At 39.9% G+C, this 22513-nt stretch overlaps 1 protein-coding gene across 5 annotated transcripts in view; it reads left to right on the top strand.

Annotated features, from left to right (window-relative positions):
* The window catches only part of ARHGEF7 (Rho guanine nucleotide exchange factor 7), a 126378-nt gene that overhangs the window by 40154 nt on the left and 63711 nt on the right, over positions 1-22513 (top strand). For 3 of the 5 annotated variants that reach the window (XM_086619887.1, XM_086619882.1, XM_086619902.1), the window contains 3 exons: positions 9793-9877; positions 14276-14406; positions 17166-17367. In XM_086619887.1, the coding sequence (XP_086476013.1) occupies positions 9793-9877; positions 14276-14406; positions 17166-17367 (418 nt within the window). Of the gene's footprint in view, positions 1-7670; positions 7704-9792; positions 9878-14275; positions 14407-17165; positions 17368-22513 lie in introns of all 5 variants that reach the window. The other 2 variants (XM_086619895.1, XM_086619907.1) reach the window with 2 other exon arrangements.

The raw sequence follows: 22513 nt of genomic DNA, 5'->3' as shown, positions 1-22513 counted from the left end.
CATTTCCTTTCCTAGTGTTTGAAACCTCGTTGCAAATTTCCTGAATATATCAACTGCCTCTTCCTTAGGAACTGGTTTATTCTGAGCCTTAAAAAATTCCGTGTATCACTACAGAGCTCAGCCCTTGGCAAACAGCAGTTTGTGAAACCTTGCACAGAGACGATTCGGTTCTGAATGTTTATGTTCAGGATCTGCTTACAGGCCCTGACCAGGCCAGCCGGGCAGCCTGTTTCGGTAGTCTTAAGTGACTGTCATTGTTCCTGTCCTGTCATTTTGATTTCTGCCGTGACTATGTGTGATCTGCATGAGGTCAGTCTTCATTTTCAGTGCTCTCGTTAATTTCAGTTAGCATGAAGTGTTGGTCTGATGTTTGTGCAGAGTCAGTTTTCACATTGTTCTTTTGTTAAGGCTTTTTCCTAACTTGTTTTTCTAACTTCTCATTGGGGGAAAAAAGAAAAGTCAGGAAGAAATTGCAGATGTATGAAAATGATGGAGCTATGATGTATGTTTATACTTTAAGATGGGAAACAGTTTGCAGATTCTGTTACAGTAACTTTGCTTGCAAGTATGACGTTTATCTATAGAGTATGGAGGAAAAAGTGGATATCTGCCTGTGAACTTCACCTAGTACTTCAGGGCATGATAGACATCCCCTGAGCTGGAACTCCAGAAGGCTTGTTTTCTTTATGCTGCTCCATCATGGAGGTGTTGAATGGGTTTGGTGGAAGGATAGGTGCCGAACAGGGTCTGAAGTAGTTGAAGCAGTGGGATGAAGGAGTAGCTTCCCAAAACCACGATTTACTGCTGTGATTTAAGAAAAGAAAAAAGAAAAAACACTACCAGCCACTTCCATGACTGGTAGTTGTTCACATGTAGTGAGGATCACAGTCTTGCAAACCTGACCAGTTGATACTGTTACAGACATCACCTGAATTTCTATGACCCAAATCTGCCATTTCTTTTTTTCTTGTAATTGCAAGTTATGAACAAACTAATTCAAACTAATTATCATAATCTGTCTCACAGAAAGGCCTATAAACTGACTTCAGGGGCTTTCTTCTGCTACATTGATCTCTAATGAACTATTCATACAAGAAGAAACTGGTTTCATTAAGTATTTGTGTCTACTCTGAGGCACAGTCCTGGAGTAGATGTTAGCACTGGTCTTGGGGGAAAAAGTGAGACCTAAAAGCTGCTTTTCTTCTCTGCAGCCTGTTTCATTTGGGAAAGTCTCCTGTCAGTTCTGTTTGTTTTTACTGTTGTTTTTGTTTGCTTTTGTTTCTGAAATTTGGGCCAGCCTTTTTGTTAGCTGTGGCACTGTATCCAGTCCCCATGGCAGTTTTGGCTTCTAGTCCACTCGCACCCTGTGGTGTCTAAAAGAAATGCTACGAAATCAGGAGCCTTGTTTTTAGCGAAAGGTTAGTGACACATTGCAATTTGTCTGTAATATCTGTGCTGATAAGCAGCACAGAAGTATGCATGTTTTTTTCATTACAGAGTCAGACGACACAATCACTTTCAGAAAGAAAAATACTTTGTGACACTCTTGAGAAACTTCTTGGTGATTTTTGGTACGCAGTTCTGGCAGTGCAGAGATGTGAGCTTTGACCTCTGGAGCATTGCTAAGGGTACACGGCTGGCTTAGTAGAGCACAGAAGATTTAGTAGAACCTATCAGCAAATTTAGGAGATTAATGTAACCTCTAGTTAACTGAGCACCTAGGCTTGCTCATCCAAACGTATCATTATTCCATACAGCAGGCCTTTGTCTAAGAGGGTGGACATTGTACTTTCAAGGCAAGTGAAGTGCATGAGTCTAATTTTTACTCCTCATTCAAACGCCTTTGGTTCTTTCATTTTTAGGAATTGGACTGTTGGGAGAAGGATAAGGTGGACTTTTCAGTTCTTAAGAAAGAAAAGCTAGTTGCAATTCAGTAGGATATCCCTTTACTTTTTGCTTGTGGGTTTCCCCAGAATGTGTGACTGTGTAACCCTGTCCTTTGTTTACCAAGTGCACTGGCAGTCTGTGATGGCTTATGCACTTATAATCCAAAAATTAGTTTTTACCATTTTTATCACTGCATGCTTACTCTGCTTCATAGCAGAGCTATCTGTATTTATTTCCACGTGTGTACTTTGTGGAGTTTTTTTTTGTCCTGTGTGTCTTCTTACTTACACACAGTATTCCACATATGTTTTGACCTGGATTTCCACAGCTGTATTGCCTGATGTATTTTAAGAGAGTAGTTTACGTAGTTCTTGTCTGTGTGTATCGGAAAGAGAGATGAGTTTTACTGGCCTGAATCTTCCTCGGAATATGTTTCTGGCCAAGTTTCCCTGTTGAGGTGCCTCTCTCCATTGGCACTAGAAGGAGCTTATGCAATTGCTTTGTTTCGGCTAAACAAGGAGGTGTAACCTGTTGTATTGGCAAGTATGAAGGCATCTCAGCTTCAATGTCCCGATTTAATTTTATCTTTGATTATTTCACTCCAGCAACTCTTATTTTAGCCTGTTCCAGGAGTGTGAGCTTTCTTAAGCCTTAGTACTCAATCGTGTGTTAATACTGTGTGCCACTGAATGTCTGTGTCTCAGTGGCAGCTGAGGTTATCAATGTGTGGTATCATCTCGAAGATTCAAAAACTGCAAAGCAATTTGTAAGTGATTTTGTATGAAGATGTGAGAGATGTAGTTCTTGTTTTGCTGTGCAGGTAGAAATTTGACACAGGCTTATGTTTTCTTTTGTGCGTATACAAATGTAGGCAGAGCTAACTTTTCTATTTTTTTAATTTATATCTTGGTTTGCTACTACTAGAAGTTTATGGTTAAAAATACTAAATTCTATGACTTTTTTACTAAAGAAATCATTTGAGGATATTAACTTGCTGTGTCACATTCTAAAAACAGATTTGGAAAGCTTCAGAAATTGTACAGTTCATCTGCAAAAAGGAACTTAGTATTTCTTTAGACTTTTTTCTTGCTGTTTTTGCTGGGGTTGGTGAGAAATAAATTGTATATGTTTAGTTTTGGCAATGTTTAGATGTTGACTTTGAAGCAGTGGCTTAGGTAAAATGTTACGTAGTATTTTAAATTAACGCTCTGCAGAATCATTAGTGCTTTGATGCAGCTGATTTGGGCAAAAAATTCTTGGAGTCAGAAAGCGGGACTCTAAAACAAAGCGTATTTTAACTTTTGTCCTCTTAAGATTTGTGTTGTAAATGTGTATTTGGATACATGCACCTGCATACGGATGTGCACGCAGACACTACAGACTTCCTTATACATTTTAATTGCTTGTTGTGCCTGCTTTTATAGGCAAGATGTTAGGTCTTAAAAGGATTACTAGTTGTAGGAATTCAACAGCACATCACCTAGAAAGCTTTATTTTTAATACACTTATTTTTTTTTTTTGCTTTTGATGAATAGGTTATGTGAATAGTAAAACTTATTCCAGATCCCTTTAAGTTTTATGTATTCTTTACCACCGAGTTTTAATTTCTTGTGTGAACTGCTACCAAATGACACAGAAATCCTGCACTGCAGGTCTGTTCTCCTAGTTATTTTCAAACTTTTACCGGTGTCTTACTCTTTATTTTTTGAAACAGAACTTATTTTTTTTTAGCTCTCCCTTGTGCTGTGCATACTGGAATTGGGCAACATTATGCTTCATAGAGATTTCCAGAACATTTGTAATCATCTCTTCTTCTCCCCTCCTTCCCTTCCTCTCTCAGTTGTCATAGTTCCCTGCTTTTCTTATCTCTCCTTTTACTGCTGCAGCTTTCAGATGATAATTCACGGCTCGAGGAACAGCTGCTGCATAATAGCTGAATGAGACTCAGCTCCACTTACAGCTGACCTAACCTGAGAATAAATGAAGAAATTGGTGCTTCGCGTGTAGACTTACGCACAGGATCTTTTTTCCAGCTTGGGCATATTAGGTGTCATCAGGGCAAGGTGGACCGTGGATGGCCTCTGCTGCTTCCCCTTGCCAGCTGCTCTAGGGACAGAAATACGCTGGGGGTGGTCGCGCAACGAGGCAAAGTGTTGGAGGTTCTTGTGTTTTTCAAGAAGGTCACCCGTTTCTAACTGTGAGTTGCGCTTTTTTTTTTTTTCCCCTACCACTTGTTTATTCATGTGTGGCCAAAACCGCCACAGCCTGTGCTCTAGGAACAGGTGGAGCGACACGTTGTACGTGGTCATGCTGGGCTTTGCCAAGCCACCCTTGGCTCGTTTCCTTTCATTTCCTCCGGGTGAGCGAGCCAATGTTTTCGTAAGCTTTTGCACTGGGGGCCCCGGGCCACCGAGCTGAGCTGGAAAGTGTCCTGCCAGTTCAGTACACACAGCTTAGGGGTTACAGCTTATTTTGGGGCTGGGTGGCGAGGTTAGCGGTGACAGCCCTGTCTGTGCTGAACAAATGTCGGGGCTGCTTCTAAGTCAGCTCGTCAGTTACTGCAGTTTATGGTGCAGTGCTGTAAAGAAAGCTGTCATCTATTTTTGTCAGACAGTTGCTTAAAATGTTAATAAATACTGGGAGTACTGTACCTGTGTATATTCAAGGCACTAGTCTAGCAAAGAAATATTTATTTATAAAGAACAACCTTTCTATTTTACTTTTAACCAGTATATGAACTTTTGCTATGACTGTTAGATACAGCCTTGCTGATGCTTTGGTGGTTCAAGGATACAAACAAGCTAGGGTTGGTTGAGACACATTTGTAGAAAAAGTTTGTGTCTGGAAGCTTGACTGAACCATCCCTGATTTCCCCCCCACCCTGTCTTCAGTTGTAGACCTTGCCTGATCAGGAGAGACGTTTTAATTGAAAAGTATTTCCTTATGACTTAATGGGCTAGAAGCAGGGGAATAAAATAGTTTAAAGGATACCTGAGGCCTCGAAACTGTCTGGCTTAAAGAAAAGAATGTTGCTGCAGGCTTACTGTATGCCTTAGTCTGTTCTTGCCAGATATATTCTCAACCTTATTTTCTAATTTCCTTTTCCTTTCACTAACTCCTCAATTAATGTTTTTTCAATTTCAGTAGGTATTGATTGTTGCAGGAATACAAGGGATGAGCATTGCTATGTTTTATTTCCTTATTGTGATTAGATCTTAAACATCATCTGAACAGAAGTCTCTGTCTACTCAGGGTTAGTGGTTTAGATGACTTAAAATTGCCTGAATCTGTTACCATGGCCATTTTGAATGCGATGAGGGTTTAAACAGATGCATGCAGAGGTTGATCTTGTTTTAAAATGAGAGGATGGATTTGGTAGTTGAACAACCACTGTGTGGATGAAATGAATCTCTAAAGCATTTCATTTGGTATTTAAGAAATGTCAGTGATGGAAAAATCAATGTGACTCGTATGAAACAAATTTAAAAACTGGCTAATTAATAGACTTTAATAGCATTACAAATGTGGAATGACCATCCTGTGTACACTAATAGACTTTAATAGCATTACAAATGTGGAATGACCATCCTGTGTACACTGTTGCTATAGGAGATTTGCTGCCATTGATACTCAACCATGTTATTTAACTTTTCATTAATGACCTGAAAGAGATCAGAAGATTGGTAACAATAAGGTTTGCAGCCAATTGAAATCCGAGGGGCCAAAAATGCAGGCATAGTTATGGAAAGCCAGGTTTGTATATTGGGAATTGGTGTGGGGTGTGGAAAGGGAAGCCAGAATCTGTGGGTCATGGTGGGCAATCAGCAGGCTTTGGCAGTCAGTGTCCTGTGGCTGACAGGGCCAGCATGCTCTGGAATGTATACATAGTGTTATAGATCACATAAGACCTCTTGTTATTAGGCAGTTTGGTCTGGTTGTCTTCCAGAATACAGTATCTGCCTGGGATATTGATGTGTCAGACATTGAGAACAGAAGAATGTGAGAAAGATGTTAAAGAACAGGAAAACAGGCAGATAATGAGAGGCATACGGGGATCAGCCTGCTAAGCTTGATGTTCGTTAATTCCCAGCTAACTATTTAAAAATTACCAAGTGTTTCCACTATAAGGCTCCTAATATAGTCCTGGTCTGTCTTTATTTAATAGATGTGCTTTATATTAATGCTTATATAACACACACTTGCATGTGGTTAGTTCTATGGAATTTAAAACCAAAGGTATTTTATTTAAATAGCTTGTTCAAAAGATTTGGCTTGGCTGGGTCTTCATCTGGTGTGATTTATGACAGTTTTTTACTTTCATCCTGACTAAGGTTTTATCTGACTGTCTTGGGGAAAGGTAAAGGCTGGATGAACAAGAGGGTAAATTTAATCACAAGTGGAGTCTCTGCAGAGTTAAAAATGTTGTTGGCCTGCAAAGCAGGGGCGTATTAGAAATATTTTTCCATAAAGCCTTGCTTAACATCTATATATGCTTGTCATGTAATGTTTAAGAGACAAATCTCAATATTTCCAATGTAATATGTTTCTAAGTGTTTGCGTTTTTAGGTGTTAAGAGCTGTTGTACGCCTGTGCAAGTTTGAATTCAAGTTGTGCTTCTGATATGATTTGAAATGTGGGTTATGCTAGTATTATAAAAGATAGTTTAGCATGCAGGCCTTGTAATGTGGTAATAGTTTGCAATATAAAAACAACTTTGCTTGATACTTGGATCTCAAAATTCAGCCTTGATTCTTGCAGTCCCAGAATTGGCAGTGGTGTATGGGACAGGAGGGGGATGTCTGTCATCCAGTGACACTGAATAGGGAAGTTACTGAATGATTCTTCCTCACATCAGGATACTATATTTTAAAGAGTCAGTTCTCACAGCTGATCTGTCCGTAAATACCAGAATGAAGATCGTAGTCCACATGCGAGTCTGACTTCTCTTGAAAACCTGGAGCAGACTGTTTTCAGGGGCAGTCCCATGGAAGCTCCTCTTAAAGCATCTCGATGCTTTTACTCCTGTCAGAGTTTTCAAATACTTTGTAAAATGAGCAAACCCCCACTAAGTAGAAGAGCGGTGTGAGTGTTTGGTGGGGTGTGTTGGTTTTTTTTTTTTTTTGGGGGGGGGGGGGGGGGCTTTTTTTTTGCTTGTTCTTTTGAAACAAGGTTCTTCTAATCAAGTAGTTGAGTTCATAGTGAATTAACCTCAAAACTTTAGAGCACCTAATAAGCTTCCCCGCCCCCCCCCCCTTACTTTTTATCTCTCTAGGATAGATTATTCTTAAACATTTGTTAAGAGAAGAATCTCTCTGGAGGGTGTCAAGTCCCCCTCCCCCTTATCAAATGGTACTAAATGAGCATACTGGCCATGAGCATGTCGAGGGTGGCTTCCTGTCAGAATTGCTTTACATAAAATCACAAGGAAGCAAACGTTTCTCGTATCCTCCCATTGTGCTGTTTCCTGTGAAGTAGCAGACTGGATGCGTGTCCTGGATACAGGCTTTTTTTATGGCACTATATGTGCTGGGATGATCCAATCAAATCGTTCTTGGTATCCCCTATAGTCTCAGCATAGGAGGAAACGAGGCTTACTCGCATCCTGTTGTTCTCCAGTTATCCTGACTTTGGAGAGCTCCTGGCTCTAGCAGAATCCAGAATGAAGGTGAGCTTAAAGTGGATTTGGGATTTATTTAAAAAAAATAATAATAATTTTAAGCTATAGTTTCTTACCTTTTTCTTAAATGTTTCTTTATTTTAATAGTTCTCTCCTTCCCCTGTAGTACCTTTCTGATCCAGTTCTGGTGTCTGCACAAGTGCCCATGTCTCTTGTATTTCCTCTTTTTGGGGATCAGAGCCCTTATTTTGTGATTCTGTTCGTAGTTTTCGTTTGCTTGTTTAAAAGCTACCACAATAAGCATATAGCTAACAATGCAGACTACACTCCGGATGGTTTTAGTTCCATAACAGTTCACTTATTTCCACCCCACCAATTTGAGCAGTGGTTAAGCTGTCTCCAGTCTGGTTTTGCTTTTGTTTTCTGCTGTCACCTTATTAGTATCTTTTCTCATCTCTATTGTAAATTATGCTATTAATAAAACCAGTCTCTTTGTGTAAAATCAGATAGCTTCTTTTTTGCTTAATGTCTTTTATTGTGCACATAGTTTTTTAAGCACTTACTCATGTTTCAGGAAAAAACCCTACAAAGTTCACATCCTACCCAATTCCCTGGTCCTTCTCCTTAATCCTTAGAGCGTCACATAAATAAGAGAAGTATTGAAATTTTCTGTAGCCTAGTGAAACTTGAAGTAGTTATTTGACTTATTTTATGTGAGTTGAGAACTTCTTGGAGAGTGTACTAGTGTTCCCTCCCGCTTGACTGCGTGTCTGTTTTGTGGCGTTACTCTTCTGAGCTGGATACACGCTACCTAGCTGGAGCGATGTCAGCACCTGTGCAACCGAGGTAGAACTGCTGCTCGCTGGGCCAGAGGTGATCCTCGGTCTGAGGGGGGAAAACGTGCATGTTAACATATTCAAGTACCTCAAGTACTGTGAATGCTTTGGGAGATATTTTTTTTTTCTTACAGAGTGATACTGTCATTAAATATTTCCCAAATCTGCTGTACCTTTGCTAGTAGATCACATAACCAGTCACAACTGGTATGAAAATTTTCACTTCTCTAGGGTTTAACCAGCCTCTCTGTGTCTTTACCTGGCCTTCTTTTGTCCCTTCCTCTCTTCTCCCCTGCGAATATGGGTTTTTCCTCTCCTGCCTCTGAAGGCTGCTTTCTGGGGTACAGACTTTCTCATAGTGCCCGTGGGGTGGGTCTGTTATCAGGAAAATAAACAGGTTTTTGTTGATGTTTTAGATAAAAGCTGCTATGCTGTGGGGAAACTGAATCTCTTTCTGTTTCTTAAATCAGTTGGAACAATTGTAATAGCTATCTTTTATTGTCCTCTTTCTAATCTTGCACAAGGGAGTACTGTGACTCCTTTCAACCTATGCAGAATCTACTGGGAGAGCTAGTTTCATGAAACTTTGGATGAGTGTTTCCATTACCCCAGGCAAATATTGTGGGTCTCCTTTTTTTTTTTAAATCTTCTCTTTTCTCCCTGAAAATCCAGATGCTTAATGTTATCACCCAGCACTTGAAAGTTACTGGACTGTTTTCTACAAGATAATTTGTAGGAGAGAGATCCAAATCTCAGTTAAAAAATAAAAATAAATAACCCCCAGTTTTCATCCCTTCCTGCCCAAACCTCATTCTCCATTTAACCTATCCAGCAACTTCACTCATAAAATTTGTTAATTTTCAGGAATGCTGGCTTCCTCTGTGTCTTGTAGAATAAAGAGATAGCATGTACATTGTTGTAGTAGTTTTTAAAGTATTTGTAGTAATTTAAAAAATATTTTATGCACAATCAATATTATGACTGTGAGCTGCTACAGAAAAAAGAGTATGCCAAAAGTAGTGGTACCCAGTAACTTTTTTGACCAAACTGTCTAAGGAAAGCTTCTCTCTTCTGATAATTAAGTTGTATTTGATGTTCCTGTAATTTAAATGACACTTGGTATTTTTAGCTAATATATTCTTAATTTTTTCTCAAACACAGCTGTTCCTATATTCTCTTTGTATTGAAAAATGAGTTGTCTGTTGTTTGGGATTTTTTTTTTTTGGTGGGCTGTTTTGTTGTGCTTTTTTGTCTTGTTTTGTTTTGTTGTGTTTTTTTTTTTAAGACCTAGGGGGGAAAAAACCCTACAGTTTTACTGGTTCATGACAGCCACTGGAAAATTGACACCTTGATCAGGCAATAGCTTCTACAGTCATGGTTTGCCTGATAGCATAGAAATGCTTAGTTTAAAGGCTTGTTCCTATGGCTTATTGTATGTTCTTTTGTTTTCAGACTTTTGATGCAAATGACCTGTATCAGGGACAGAATTTCAGCAAAGTTCTCAGCTCTCTTGTGGCTTTAAATAAGGTGACTGCTGGTAAGTAGATTGCTCTGTCCTGGTGCTCCTTTACCTTACCTTCAATTTACATCAGCATATATTGATACCTGTTGCTATACTTAGGATAAAATGAACATGTGCAGTGTTTAGAAGAGCTTCTTTGTTGCAGTTTGTTACAACTGTGTGGCCCGAATTCTCTCGAAATTTCCTCCTCTGCAGAAGGAAGCTTTGCAGTGTAGCAAAAGCTGAGCCTTTTAGCTGGAAAGAATTCTTAGAAAAAGGCCTTATCCTTTTTTTTTTCAATACTGAAAGTGTACTGTTGCCTCACTCTGTCATTCCCATGTTTAAACACTCTTGTCGATGTCTTTGTCATGTTGTCCCCCTACCCCTCCATTCCCCAGCACCCTCCTTTCTTGATGATGACAAAAGAATAGCCAATGTCTCTCATCCCTTAATCCAGGCATGTTTCATTTATGTAGCAGCTAGAAGTTACAAACTGCCTTCCTCAAGTTCTTTGAGTGGAAGAGAGAGCTGTAGAAAGAGCACACTGGTGAGAGGCATCCATGCTTTGTGGTAGGGTTAGGCTGTGCTAAATGCTAGCTGGATGCTGGGACAGCCAAGAAATCTTAACACTGGTGGCCCTTTTTGCTGCTCTATGTTGGGGTTTTATGTTGCCAGAAGAAAGTTCCAGAAATGGTCAGCAGGTTAGAGTCTGGTGAGAGAGAGGTATTATTTAAAAATGGACATGCTTGTCAGTTTTTATGTGGGGAAAAAAGGAAGCTGATAGAAAAGACAGTGGTGGATCAGTGTTGTTTTGTTTAATAGTATCTTGTCACTTTTGTAATACTCTTCTGGTCAATAAAAACTGGGAAATTTTTTCGTGGCTTTTTTTTTCCTTGCATCAGAAAACGTCCCTTAGGAGTGAGTTTTACAACTAAATTCTTAGTTCTAATGAAAGAGCATGGAGAAATATCATTGGTGACTTGTAAGCTACTTACACCGGTTGAAGATACTGCCTTTCATCTAAACTGGAGTGCAAATGTAAACCATTTCAGCACATCTTTAAAGCTGCTGACCATAGCTGTCTCAAAAGGGGAGGGAAAGTGTGGCTGTTTGGCCCAGACATCGATAGATTAATATTCACATCAAAAAGCCTTAATTGCAACTGGGCTTAGAAGGGACACAGGCTGATCCCTTTCATGGGGAGTGGTGGCAGTATGGAAACGAAAAATCAAAACCACATGTGAACTGTGGTATTGCCTCTCTCTTAGGAGCAAGCAGAGCTGCATAAGTCTTCCTGACCTACCAGCTGTTCTTCCAAACAATTCTCTTTAATTGACTGACTGTGTAGAAGGCATTTTAGACTGTCTCCCTACTCCAGTGTTGGAAGATGGCTTTTAGATCCCCATCTAGGTCTGCAGGAATTTCGGGTATACATATCTTCACATTCCGTCAAATTTTTTAAGTTCAGGAGGGTTAGGATCAAGGTACCAGTTGCTGTTTGTAGACAGATAAGGGGAGAGGAACTGGTTTAGGGAAGCTGAGATAATGGTGGATTAGAAGAAAGGGTGTTACAAACCCTGGAAATCAGTGAATGGATGGGTAGAAGTGTGAAAGTGTGAAGCTCCTGTGAAATCGACCAAACTAGTCTTTGTCAAATGTCTATGTTCTGTTGGCAGTCAAGATTATTGAGTTCTTAGCAGCAGAGTTGAATTATTTTCTGACAGTAGTCTCATTGAGAAATTCATTGAACATGTTTATTTGCTATATTAATGGAAACTTTAATGGCTACATGGGGTCTGCAAGACTATCAAAAGTTCAAATTCATTTAAAGGTATTCAAATTTCTTTGTAAAAACACTTGTAATTTGCATGTGGTTTGTTTGTAACAATTTTCCTTCTTTTCAGCTCAGACACGTACAGTTTCTAATTCAAGCCTCAAAAGGTGCTTTTATGTTGGTGTATTAGATCTGCTGTTGTGAACTAGAAAATTCTGGGAATCATGCCACACTTAAAACAATTTCTAGGTAGTATGTTTTAGGGTTGCCCAGAAGCTGAAACACACTGCCATGAATAAACCTGATCCTGTTTTCCTAGGTGAGTTGGGTCAAGGTGTAATGCTGCATTTGGTGGTGTCCGTTCTTCTACTTGACTGCAGATATGAAACAGCAAACTGGACATGGAGATGCTTCAAGTTACTTAAAACTCTTAAGTTCCATTAGTTACCGATGGTTAAAGCAAATTTAAGGTTTTCAAGAGCATTAGAGTTAGCCATAAAGTTATGATTTACAAATGAAACCCATGATCTACTCCCATTCCTCTCTTGGCAGTCTGTGAAAACAAAGATGTATGTTCTTTCTGTAATGGACTCTAATCACCAGTGTTTTTGTTTATACAGTGGTCTTCAAATGCTTTAGGAAAGCAGGCTCACAAAGAGTGAGGTCTTTTATAACTTCAATGTGTAATAATACTATCAATACAAAATATGCAACTTAATATGAGTAATTCTAATACTACACTACTTGACTAGAGTGTGTATTCATAGGGGTTTTTTTTTGAAGGATGACGAAGACATTTAAAAAGGGGCACCTGAGGAAAGTGTTCTCTACTCAGTCACTGCAGACTTGGAGCATCCTTTGTCAACACTTTTTTCTTCTGTAGGGGACTATAGTTGTGTGTGTTGGAGGCAAAGCAAATTACTAGGAAAGGAGTAATAGAGGCATAAAAACCACGAGAGCAGTTGGGATGCTCATGTAGTCTGGAGAAAACATCTAAGTTTGGGACAGAAATTACTGTATTGCTTTTGAGGGTCCTTGAAGCTCAGATGCTTACTGAATGACTTCATAGAATGGTTATCATAGAATCCTAGAATGGCTAGGGTTGGAAGGAACCTTAAAGATCATGTAGTTCCAATCCCCCCTGCCATGGGCAGGGACACCTTCCACTACACCATGTTGCTCAAAGTCCCATCCAACCTGGTCTTGAACACTTCCAGGGATGGGGCATCCACAACTCCTCTGGGCAACCTGTTCCAGTACCTCACCACCCTCTGAGTGAAAAATTTCTTCCTTATATCTAATCTAAATCTCCCCTCTTTCAGTTTAAAGCCATTGCCCCTTGTCGTATCACTACAGGCCCTTGTAAAAATCCCTCTCCAGCTTTCCTGTAGGTTCCCTTTAGGTACTGGAAGGCTACTCTGAGGTCTCCCCAGAGCCTTCTCTTCTCCAGGCTGAACAACCCCAACTCTCTCAGCCTGTCTTTGTAGGAGAGGTGCTCCAGCCCTCAGATCATCTTTGTGGTCCTCCTCTGGACTCGCTTCAAAATTGCTTCCTTTGACTTTTTTTTTGTTTTTCCTTGTGTGTGGGAAAAGGTGAGGAACAGGAATGACTTGCCATACTCTTGCAAGGGAGCAATGTTTGTCTGCTGTAACATGTCACCTGTGCAAGGGGCCTGGGAGTATTTCCCTCCTGCAGGTTTGCCTGCAAGAGCTGAGGGAGCTGGTGCAGCCAGGAGCAACCTCCATCCCACCGTAGTGCTGAGCAGCGCTGTGGGAAGCCACAGCCAGCGCTGACCCCAGCCCTTAGGAGACACTTTCGATGCAGCCCGGACCCTGTCTGGCTGTGGCCTGCTAATCCACATGGGGACACCCCACCCATGGGTGGGCTGACACCCCATCCCCGAGGAGGTGCCCGATGTCCCAGCTGCCCCGTTCCTGGGCAGGGTGGTGGGATGAGCCCTGCCCTGCCACCCCCTCGATGCCTCCCAGCCCACACGGATCCCAGCAGCACCCTGACAGCACGTAATGCCGCCCTTCGGGTGAGCATCTCACAGATGGCTGTGCTTCTTGGAACAGACACAAATGAAAGAGCAGAGAGGTTTGAGGGGGTGTTGTTTTTTCAAGCAAGCAGCTTTCTTCCTTTCTACTCCTCCTATCCCTCCCCCTCCCTCCAAAGAAGAAGAAATAGCTTAGTTGGCAAAAAGGGATGAGACAAAGGAACGTAGGAAAAAAGACAGTGGAAGGAATGTTTTAATTGAGAAGGGGATGGCGGGGGGGTGTGCGTGTGAGAGCTAAGAAACAGATGTGGTTGGCTTTACTTCAAGCAAGTTTTATGCATTCAGAATTCTTGGCCACTAGCTAAAATGGTGCTGGTTAATTACCTTTAAATAGACTGGTAGTGAGTAGGAATGGAGAAATACAACTCTAACCCTTCTCTTCCTAAGCAGCTCAAATTGTTTTCTAGTCTGCGTGGGGAAGAAGCTGCCAGTGTCTCAGAATTTCAGATCACTTGTTACTGTAACTTTTTAAATCTTGAATGATTGAGCAACTACAGATACATCAAATCTGCTTTAAACATGTGAGTTTTACAGAAATAAGCAGAAGTTATATGCAGATGTCTCAAATTCTAATATTTACCTTTTTTTTTTCACCCTCCTACAGACATAGGGCTGGGAAGTGACTCTGTATGTGCACGTCCCTCATCTCATCGGATAAAATCTTTCGATTCACTGGGATCCCAGTCTTTACACAGTAGAACTTCAAAACTCTTTCAGGGACAGTATCGGAGTTTGGTAAGTTCTAGAAAAAACGAAACATGCTGTGGTGTTTTGTGGGTTTGTTTGGTTTTGTTTGTTTTTTTTTTCTTTTGACGAGATTTTTAAGTAAACGATAGTGTAGCAAAGTAACTGTTTCCTCTTTCACCTCTATTTCAAGCCTGTGACATTCTATTTTTGCAGCTTTTCATATGATGTTCCAAAATACATGTAGCTTTCTGTGAACTTCTAAATATTTTTTTCCTCACTTACCACTCCATGTTGCTTGTATACGCAGTGTCTTCCTGGATTTATTCCTTACTTTTCAGTATAAGGACTTGCTCTTTCAAAGACAAAAATTTCATTTTCTCCATGTCTGTGAGTTTAGGGGTATGATCATTGAAGAATATTCAAACCTCAGCAAAGGTGGCGCTTTTTACGTTGGCGCCATTGGTAGTTAGTCTTGTTTTCTGTTATGTTTCAAGGTGAATCCTTCAAATAGTCTTCAGGTAACTGAGTGGTATGGGCAGTTGATTTACAGTAGAGCCAAAATCAAGATGGAGTACTGTATTGAAACTAACTGTGATGAAAGGTTAGTGACTAAAAGGTTTGCAAGGAGGGTTCAGAACCCTACTGTGAACTGCTTTTTCCATCCTTGAAGTAGGCTGTTTTGAACTATGTGATGCTTGCAATGTGAAACTTTAAACACAGTGCTCTGCTTCAGCTTTCTTAGGTGTGGTTTGATGTCTTTGCTCTGGTAGCAGAGCCCATGTGAGTTCTTGCCCTAGGCCACTAATTCCAGCTCTCACTCTGCTGTTCACCACCCACACATTTTTCCTGATGCAACTGTTTGTGGGACTAGCTGTTAGCTGGATCACTGAAGTATTTAAGTATTTCTATTACTTTGGGATCTGAGCAGCTCTGCAGAAAGTTGCAAAGGGACAAAGAAGTGCAAGAAGCAGGGAAAGAAAGCTACTGGCCAAACCTGGGAAATTCTTAATTTGGTTTTGCTACTGTAGGTGATCAGTTCAAAACTATTTTCACCAAATTTGTACTCAGTTTCCTCTACTGGAGAGCCATCCTGGCAGAGTAAAGGGACTGTACTTGATGTCAGCAATGTTGCCACTTATTTTGTGGCTTTTTACTGTTCACTAAGGTAAAACTTTTTCTCTTGTTGAGCAGTTGTAGCAGATGAAAGCACATGATGTACAAGCAGAGGACTAAGGCAGGGACACTTTTTTCAAAAAGGTGCTGATCTAATTGTCAAACATGGTGACTTACAGTATCTTGGGGCTTTCTGCATGTTTTCCAAGTTGCGTTTGCCCTCATTTTGCCACAGCTTCTAAGCCACTAAAAGTCTGATTGTTAAATTGGGTTGTGATATAATAACATGATTGCTGTGGGTATAAATTAAGCTGACATGTTATATGATCCCAGTGACATTACGCAGTATGTCTTCTATTCATCTCAACTGTATAGGCAACATGTAGGTGAAATTCTGTTACCTGGATAGCTGACTAGGAGTGCCTATATGGTCATTTTCTTACTAAGTTACTTTTTTAGTTACATTGATCCTTCCTTACGATAGACAGACATGATCCTGTTCTCCCAGTTCCAGTGCAATGGATTGTACTTGGATTATTTAAATCTGCTCAACTATTTATCTTTTTTTAGCATAGAAGTTTGTCGTAACTGTCATGAAATGCTTGAATGATGCAGATATTCAAAACTGACATTCAAAACCAAAATGCCAAATTTGTGCCTCATTAATTTGAAAGACTTTTAAGAAGTAGCTATTAACATTCGGTTGTTATGATAGAGTGATAATCTGCCTTCACATTTCTGTCAGGAGGTGAGCTTATATAGATACACGGACAGCTGCAAGTCTGACGTGCTGCAGACTTGCAGCTTTGCTAACCTTGAGGCAAACAAGTATTCAAGGTAAATTGCATAACTGTTTCATAGGTTTTGTGGAAGAACACTGTCCTTTTCCATTGGCAGGCCACAAACTTGCACATTCAGGTGTGGAACTTTCCAACCTAATCTGTTACGGGAAAAGAGTTTTAAGCTGCAAACTCATTATTTATATCCAGCATTAAATTAAACCTCAGTTCTGCCCTTCTCTCAGCACAGAAAGTTTTAGCAAAAAACTCTCTAATGTAAAGCTGTTGTTTCTTTATAGTTGCCAAAGGTAGTTTCGATTTATACTATATGTAGAAAATACTCTGATATTTTTTTTTTAAGAGTAAGAATTATTCTTGTTTTAGCTCTGTTACTCCCTTCTGATTTGAAGGGGCTGTAATAAGATGATCCCTGGACTGATACAAATCCACAGATTGAAAATGACAGAATACTGGAAATGGCAAATCATAGAATCATAGAATGGTTAGGGTTGGAAGGGACCTCAAAGATCTTCTAGTTCCAACCCCGCTGCCATGGGCAGGGAAACCCTCCACTACACCAGGTTGCCCAAAGCCTCATCCAACTTGAGGTCTTGAACACTTCCAGGGATGGGGCATCTACAACTTCTCTGGGCAACCTGTTCCAGTGCCTCACCACCCTCAGAGTGAAAAATTTCTTCCTTATATCTAATCTAAATATGCCCTCTTTCCGTTTAAAGCCATTGCCCCTTGTCTGTCACTACATGCCTTACAAATGCTTAAAGTAAAAATGTATGGGGAGTGTTGTGTGTGGAGGAGAGGCTATTTCCATTTTATGGATACTTCTGTTTTGTTCATGGAATAATTGTTTAAATCTCTTAACATGATCTTCTCGTTCTTTGTATTCTTGCTTACTAGGACATGACAGATAACAGCAACCATCAGTTGGTAGTGAGAGCAAAATTTAATTTTCAACAGACAAATGAAGATGAACTTTCTTTTTCAAAAGGAGATATTATTCATGTTACAAGAGTGGAAGAAGGAGGTTGGTGGGAAGGAACTCTGAATGGCAAAACAGGGTGGTTTCCAAGTAACTACGTACGAGAAATAAAATCAAATGGTGAGTTTTGAAGGAGAGCATGTTTGTGCAAATTTTGGTTTTGGGTGGAGGTTGATAGTAGTTTGATTCATTAAAAATTGTAATGCTTTTTGTTTAAGCTTGACTGTATTTATTGAACTTCATTCACAGCAATCATTAATGCTCAGGAACTCATACTCCCCCGTCCCAGTTTGCTATATGTATTGCTCTAGGACTTTTGAATTGACAGTAAGCATGCAGAAAACTCTTCCATTCTGTGTTTGTGTGACTGTGTCTCTGTCCCAGTAGGGCTGCTCTGAGCTTCTCAGTCTGAATTCCTAGAATGCTGGATTTTGGCTCTGATGCTGGCATACTTTGAATTGGTTTAAATAGTAAGGGATTTCCTACAAATCTCTTCAAAAACAACAAACCAAAAAACCTCCTCCAAAACCAACAAAAAACTTGTACTAAAAAAAAATCTCAAAACATGTCCCAATACATAGAAGCAAACAAACACAGGAAAAATCCCCAATTCTACTGAACTATACTAAAAGTTACAGTTTTTGAAAGAATGTGTGTGGGATTTTTCTTTTTCTTTATAGTACATGTGCCTTCGACCTTTCTTTACAAAGGCTTCACTCTTACACTAAAGTTTTATTTTGAACTTCAGATAGTGAAAGTGCCTTCTGTAAATGTCTGAATGTCCTTCATGACTGACTATCAGAACTAACATTGCTTTTTAATCCACCAGGACCTTGATGTGGGTGACATCATATCTTGGTGACATACCTTTTTTTGGGATATGTGTGTCTGTCTCTCCTGTTTCTGCTTGCTTTCGGAGATTGAGGGATAAAACTAGTAGGATAAAACTACCCAGGGACTCTGAGAGGCTTTACCACTCTTTCTCTTGTCACAGCTCCAGTTGAAACGCATGTCTCTTGGGCCATGCTAAAATCATTGGCATGACTTTTTTTTTCTTTAATGCAGCCATATAGATGTGTAATTGCAAACTGAAGTTGTGAGGGTAAAATTCCATTTTTAAAATTACTCTTTCTCCTCCAGTAGCATCCTCTTATATTTTTCCTCGGTTTACTATGTACAGACTGTTTTTGCAGAATGCTAGAGTCTTAGATCTGTAACTTCCTTGTCATTTTCAACTAGATGCTCTGAGATGCAGTCGTGGTGTAAGACTTAGCTTTAATGTTCTTCAGAGATATTTCAGATGTGGCTTGTCCTGAAAAAGAATTCCTGAGGCCAGTTTTTTCTTGTCTGTAGTGTTGTACCAGTGTCTTTCAGCCATGATGGCTATCTTGTCCCATTGTTACTCATTGAAAACATTGCTGCAGAGTTCTTCTTTGGATTTAATCAGTTTTGATCGGTTTTGATCTCTTCTGACTCCTGAGACTGCAACCTGGATCCAGAATGGAAGTAGCTTTTAGCAGTGAACATGTGAGAAACAAAAGTTGACAGCAACTGAAATTAAGGTTGTTCCTGGTTTTGTGTAGTGTGTATGTGGGTTTTTTGTTGAGTTTTTTTTAAGAATACTTCACTTGGGTGAAGTAACTCTCCTAAATAGGAAAGCCAACAAGCTGTTGCGCTAAGGTTAGTGCGAAATGCAGTTTGATTCTTGACAGTCCTTGTAACCCTCTCTGATTCCTGGGGGCTGAGACGAACTGCTTCTAGTGCCTAGTTTAACTTTCACTTCTCACCATCAGGAAAGTTTTCTTCCAAGTTCTTCTTTTCCCTTTGCTGTATAGATATGTTTGCTGTGCTACAAGGGTTTGCTTCTTCTGGCTTCTGTGAGACTTACTCCGTTGTTGGAGCACTTTGTCATAGGCCCAGTGGCTCCTACAAAAGGCAATACATGCTCACACTTCTCTGTCTCAGGAGGTTGTGTTCATTGCTTTGTTTTCTGTGCATTTACTGACTGTTACAGAGTTAAAATGGCTGACCTATAGATCTCTAGCTTTCCCTGTTCTCCTCTTCTTGTTTGAAGACAATTACTGTGTTTGGCTTTTTCTAGTACTTTACCTAACTTCATTTGTCCTCTGCGGTTTCAAACATAGATGTAGCTAGTTCTCTTACTGCCAAATCAATGCAGCAGGTACTGTTTAATTTATCAAAATACTAGTTTTAATCTGCTTTTATGCCTTTGTGGATGTGTTTGAATTGTCTGACGTTGACCTTTTTATAATGAGGATGAGCAGGCGGTAGAAGGAAGCATGACATATTAAGAGCTTATTGATGTCTGTTAGTAACTTATTCCCTGTTGAGTTGCAGATCAGCTCTCCCTCTTGATGTTTGTATGCTATGGAATGTTTTGTTGCTACTACCTTTATGTTCATGTTAGTTGTATTTCAACTGGTGACCTGTCTTTTTCTGCCACTTTTTCTGTTCTTCCGTTGACATACCCCTAATTTTTAAAGAGTTTATCATTTTTGTGAGTCTTTTTCCCACTAGTGACAACCTTAGGGGATCCTTTTTTTACCCATATTTTGAAGTTTACTGAATTCTTCTTACTTGAAGTTCATTGTTCTCATTTTACTGCCTTTCTTGGTTGTTTCCATGAAATTTGTTGCAAACGTTTCTATTCTGAACTGATTTCTGCTTCGTGGGTATTACTGAAGCTGCTAGAGAGAGGAACTTTCTATAATTCTCCTCTCTTCTGTATCAGAGTGCATTACCACTGCATCCTGAGGTTGGACTTCCTTTTGTTCCACTGTCCTTGTTGAAACAGGCATGTAGTGCTGTTTACCACAAAGCCGTGAAGTTACCACAAAGCAGTGAAGTTACATGGATGGCTTTGGTGGGTGTTTGTGAGAAGTTTCATCTAGGTTTTGCATATGGATTAACAGTTTCTGTTGCACTGCTGTGCTCCTGCTCTTCATCAGACTGACATTTCTCGAGTTGATACATTTTCACTGTTTTTCTTGACTTCCTGGCGACTATGTTACCTCACTTTAAGGTTTTTCTAATTCAAAAGTGTTTTTTTTTTTTTCCTGATGTATTTTAAAATGAGTTTGTAGAACTTGCTGTCTTGCAAGCTCAAATTCAAAATGTATTTTCTGTCAGCATTACAATGAATTGATTTTAAAAAGACCAGGATAGCATTGTTGAAATTCTTGTTATTCATTAACGTCTCTTTATGAACAAAATATTCATCCTGGACATCTAATCAGTTTCCAAAATACTCTGTAAAATATTCTGGCATTGACAGTATTACTCCACCCTTCTTTCTTCTGTTAAATGCAGCTGAAAATAACTGCTGCTAGTTAGAAATCCTGTACAGGCAACATTGTATATTACCATTTTTGAAGATGTGTTATCTGGAGAGCTCCTGGGAACTGGTGGGTTTAATTAAATAAATCATAGAATGCTAGAACTGTTTGAGTTGGAAGATACTTTAAAGATCAGCTAGTTCCAACCCCGCTGTCATGGACAGGGGCGCCTTTCCCTAGACCAGATTGCTCAAAGCCTCATCCAAGCTGGCCTTGAGCACTTCCGGGGATTGAGCATCCACAGCTTCTCTTGATAGCCTGTTCCAGTGTCTCACCACCCTCAGAGTGAGCGATTTTTTCCTTGTATCTAATCTAATCTCCCTTCTTTCAGTTTAAAGCCATTGCCCCTTGTCCTGTCACTGCACGCCATTGTAAAAAGCCCCCCTGAATCTTTCTTGTAGGCCCCTTTAGGTACTGGAAGGCTACTAGAAGGTTTCCCCAGAGCCTTCTCTTCTCCAGGCTGAACAAGCTTAACTCTCTCAGCCTGTCTTCATAGGAGAGATGCTCCAGCCCTCAGATCATCTTCGTGGCCCTCCTCTTTGGCAGTGGTAAAACTGCCTTTTACCACATTCTTAAAGATTTTAGAAGAAAAGTAAACTACATTGCATGTATTGCACAAGGTATCTCAGAGTAGCTAAAACACCGCAAAGCTGTGCCCATGTTGGCTGTGTTGTAACTTGTTTGCTTAGTTATGCCAGAATGATTAGTGTCAGCACAGAACACTAATACATGTATGAGGCGAGGTATGAATAGTTGTAGGACAGATACTGAGATTATTGAGCAAAGCACAGCATTGAGTTTTTTTAGGGTGGACAATGACTGTATTTTTGGGGAAATTTGGTTGACATAGAGAATGGTTTTTATTTTGGTTTTGAATGTCTATTTTCTTTCCTCTCCCACCTCTTGACCAAGGGGAAAAGGAGGGTTTTTTGAAATTGTACTACTTATGATCAAACTTTATAAGAAAAAAAAATGAAGGACTAGTTCCTTTTCAAGTATGTACCTACACTGTAAGGATCAAAAAACCGGTCCATTTCTCTCTTCCTCCCTCCCTGTGCACATGTTTTCATTTCCCTTTTTAAACCCTGTAACATCTTGCCTTTTTTTATGTGCTTTGATCACTAGTCAGGAAGTACTTTGAGAGGACTTTATTTTCATCCTGCTGTACTGTTACACATGACAGAGGGTAAAAGATTTATGCTCTGTAAACTTGTCAGATATTTGGCAGTGTGGCCTTACTGATTTTTTTTTTTTCCTAACATAAAACGGAACAGGGAGGATGGAAGGTGTAGGTGGTGTCATCTCTTACACTGCTGCTTCTGTCTCGCACAGTGGAGACATTTGGAGACTTAAGTTTTGAGAGTTCTCTTGTGATGAAGAGAAGGGGGATTAGCCAAAATGGGACGCGCTTGCTTAGCTACTGTCAGATGTTAATCAGCTTTAAAAAAAAAAAATCACATGGTCACTTGCTGGGTTTTATCAAACTGTAATCCATTTAAATGGCATGAGATTATGCAGAAGGGAAATATAGCTTTGAAAAATTACATTTTATATGTCAAAAAATTTATTCTAATTCTTCACTGAAATTAATGTCTCGTTACTGTCGTGGCCTCTCTTCTGCTATGCTTTCTTGACAAGTATGTTAGTATCAGGCCCAGTGCAAACTACAGCATTAATGATTCTTCTGGGTAGATGTTAAAAATAAATTTTTTAAAAAAATCACGATATGGGAAAAGGCCAGTGTATAGTGAGAGGATAGAGTATCTCCTGTTCCCAAAAGCTTGGGGGAAGCCCACCAAGAATGGTAGCTTTTCCCTCCGCTACCATGTGCACCTGGAGGAGTATTTTGTTCTCTTGTCAAGTGTTACTCTACAGGCACAAATAGAGTAGAGTTTGGGACAAGCGAATAC

This window comes from Tauraco erythrolophus, chromosome 1, assembly GCF_009769465.1.
Source record: "Tauraco erythrolophus isolate bTauEry1 chromosome 1, bTauEry1.pri, whole genome shotgun sequence".
In the NCBI taxonomy this organism is placed as follows: Eukaryota; Metazoa; Chordata; class Aves; order Musophagiformes; family Musophagidae; genus Tauraco; species Tauraco erythrolophus.
Note: the sequence above shows the minus strand (reverse complement) of the source record. Positions and strands in the feature narration are given on the sequence as shown.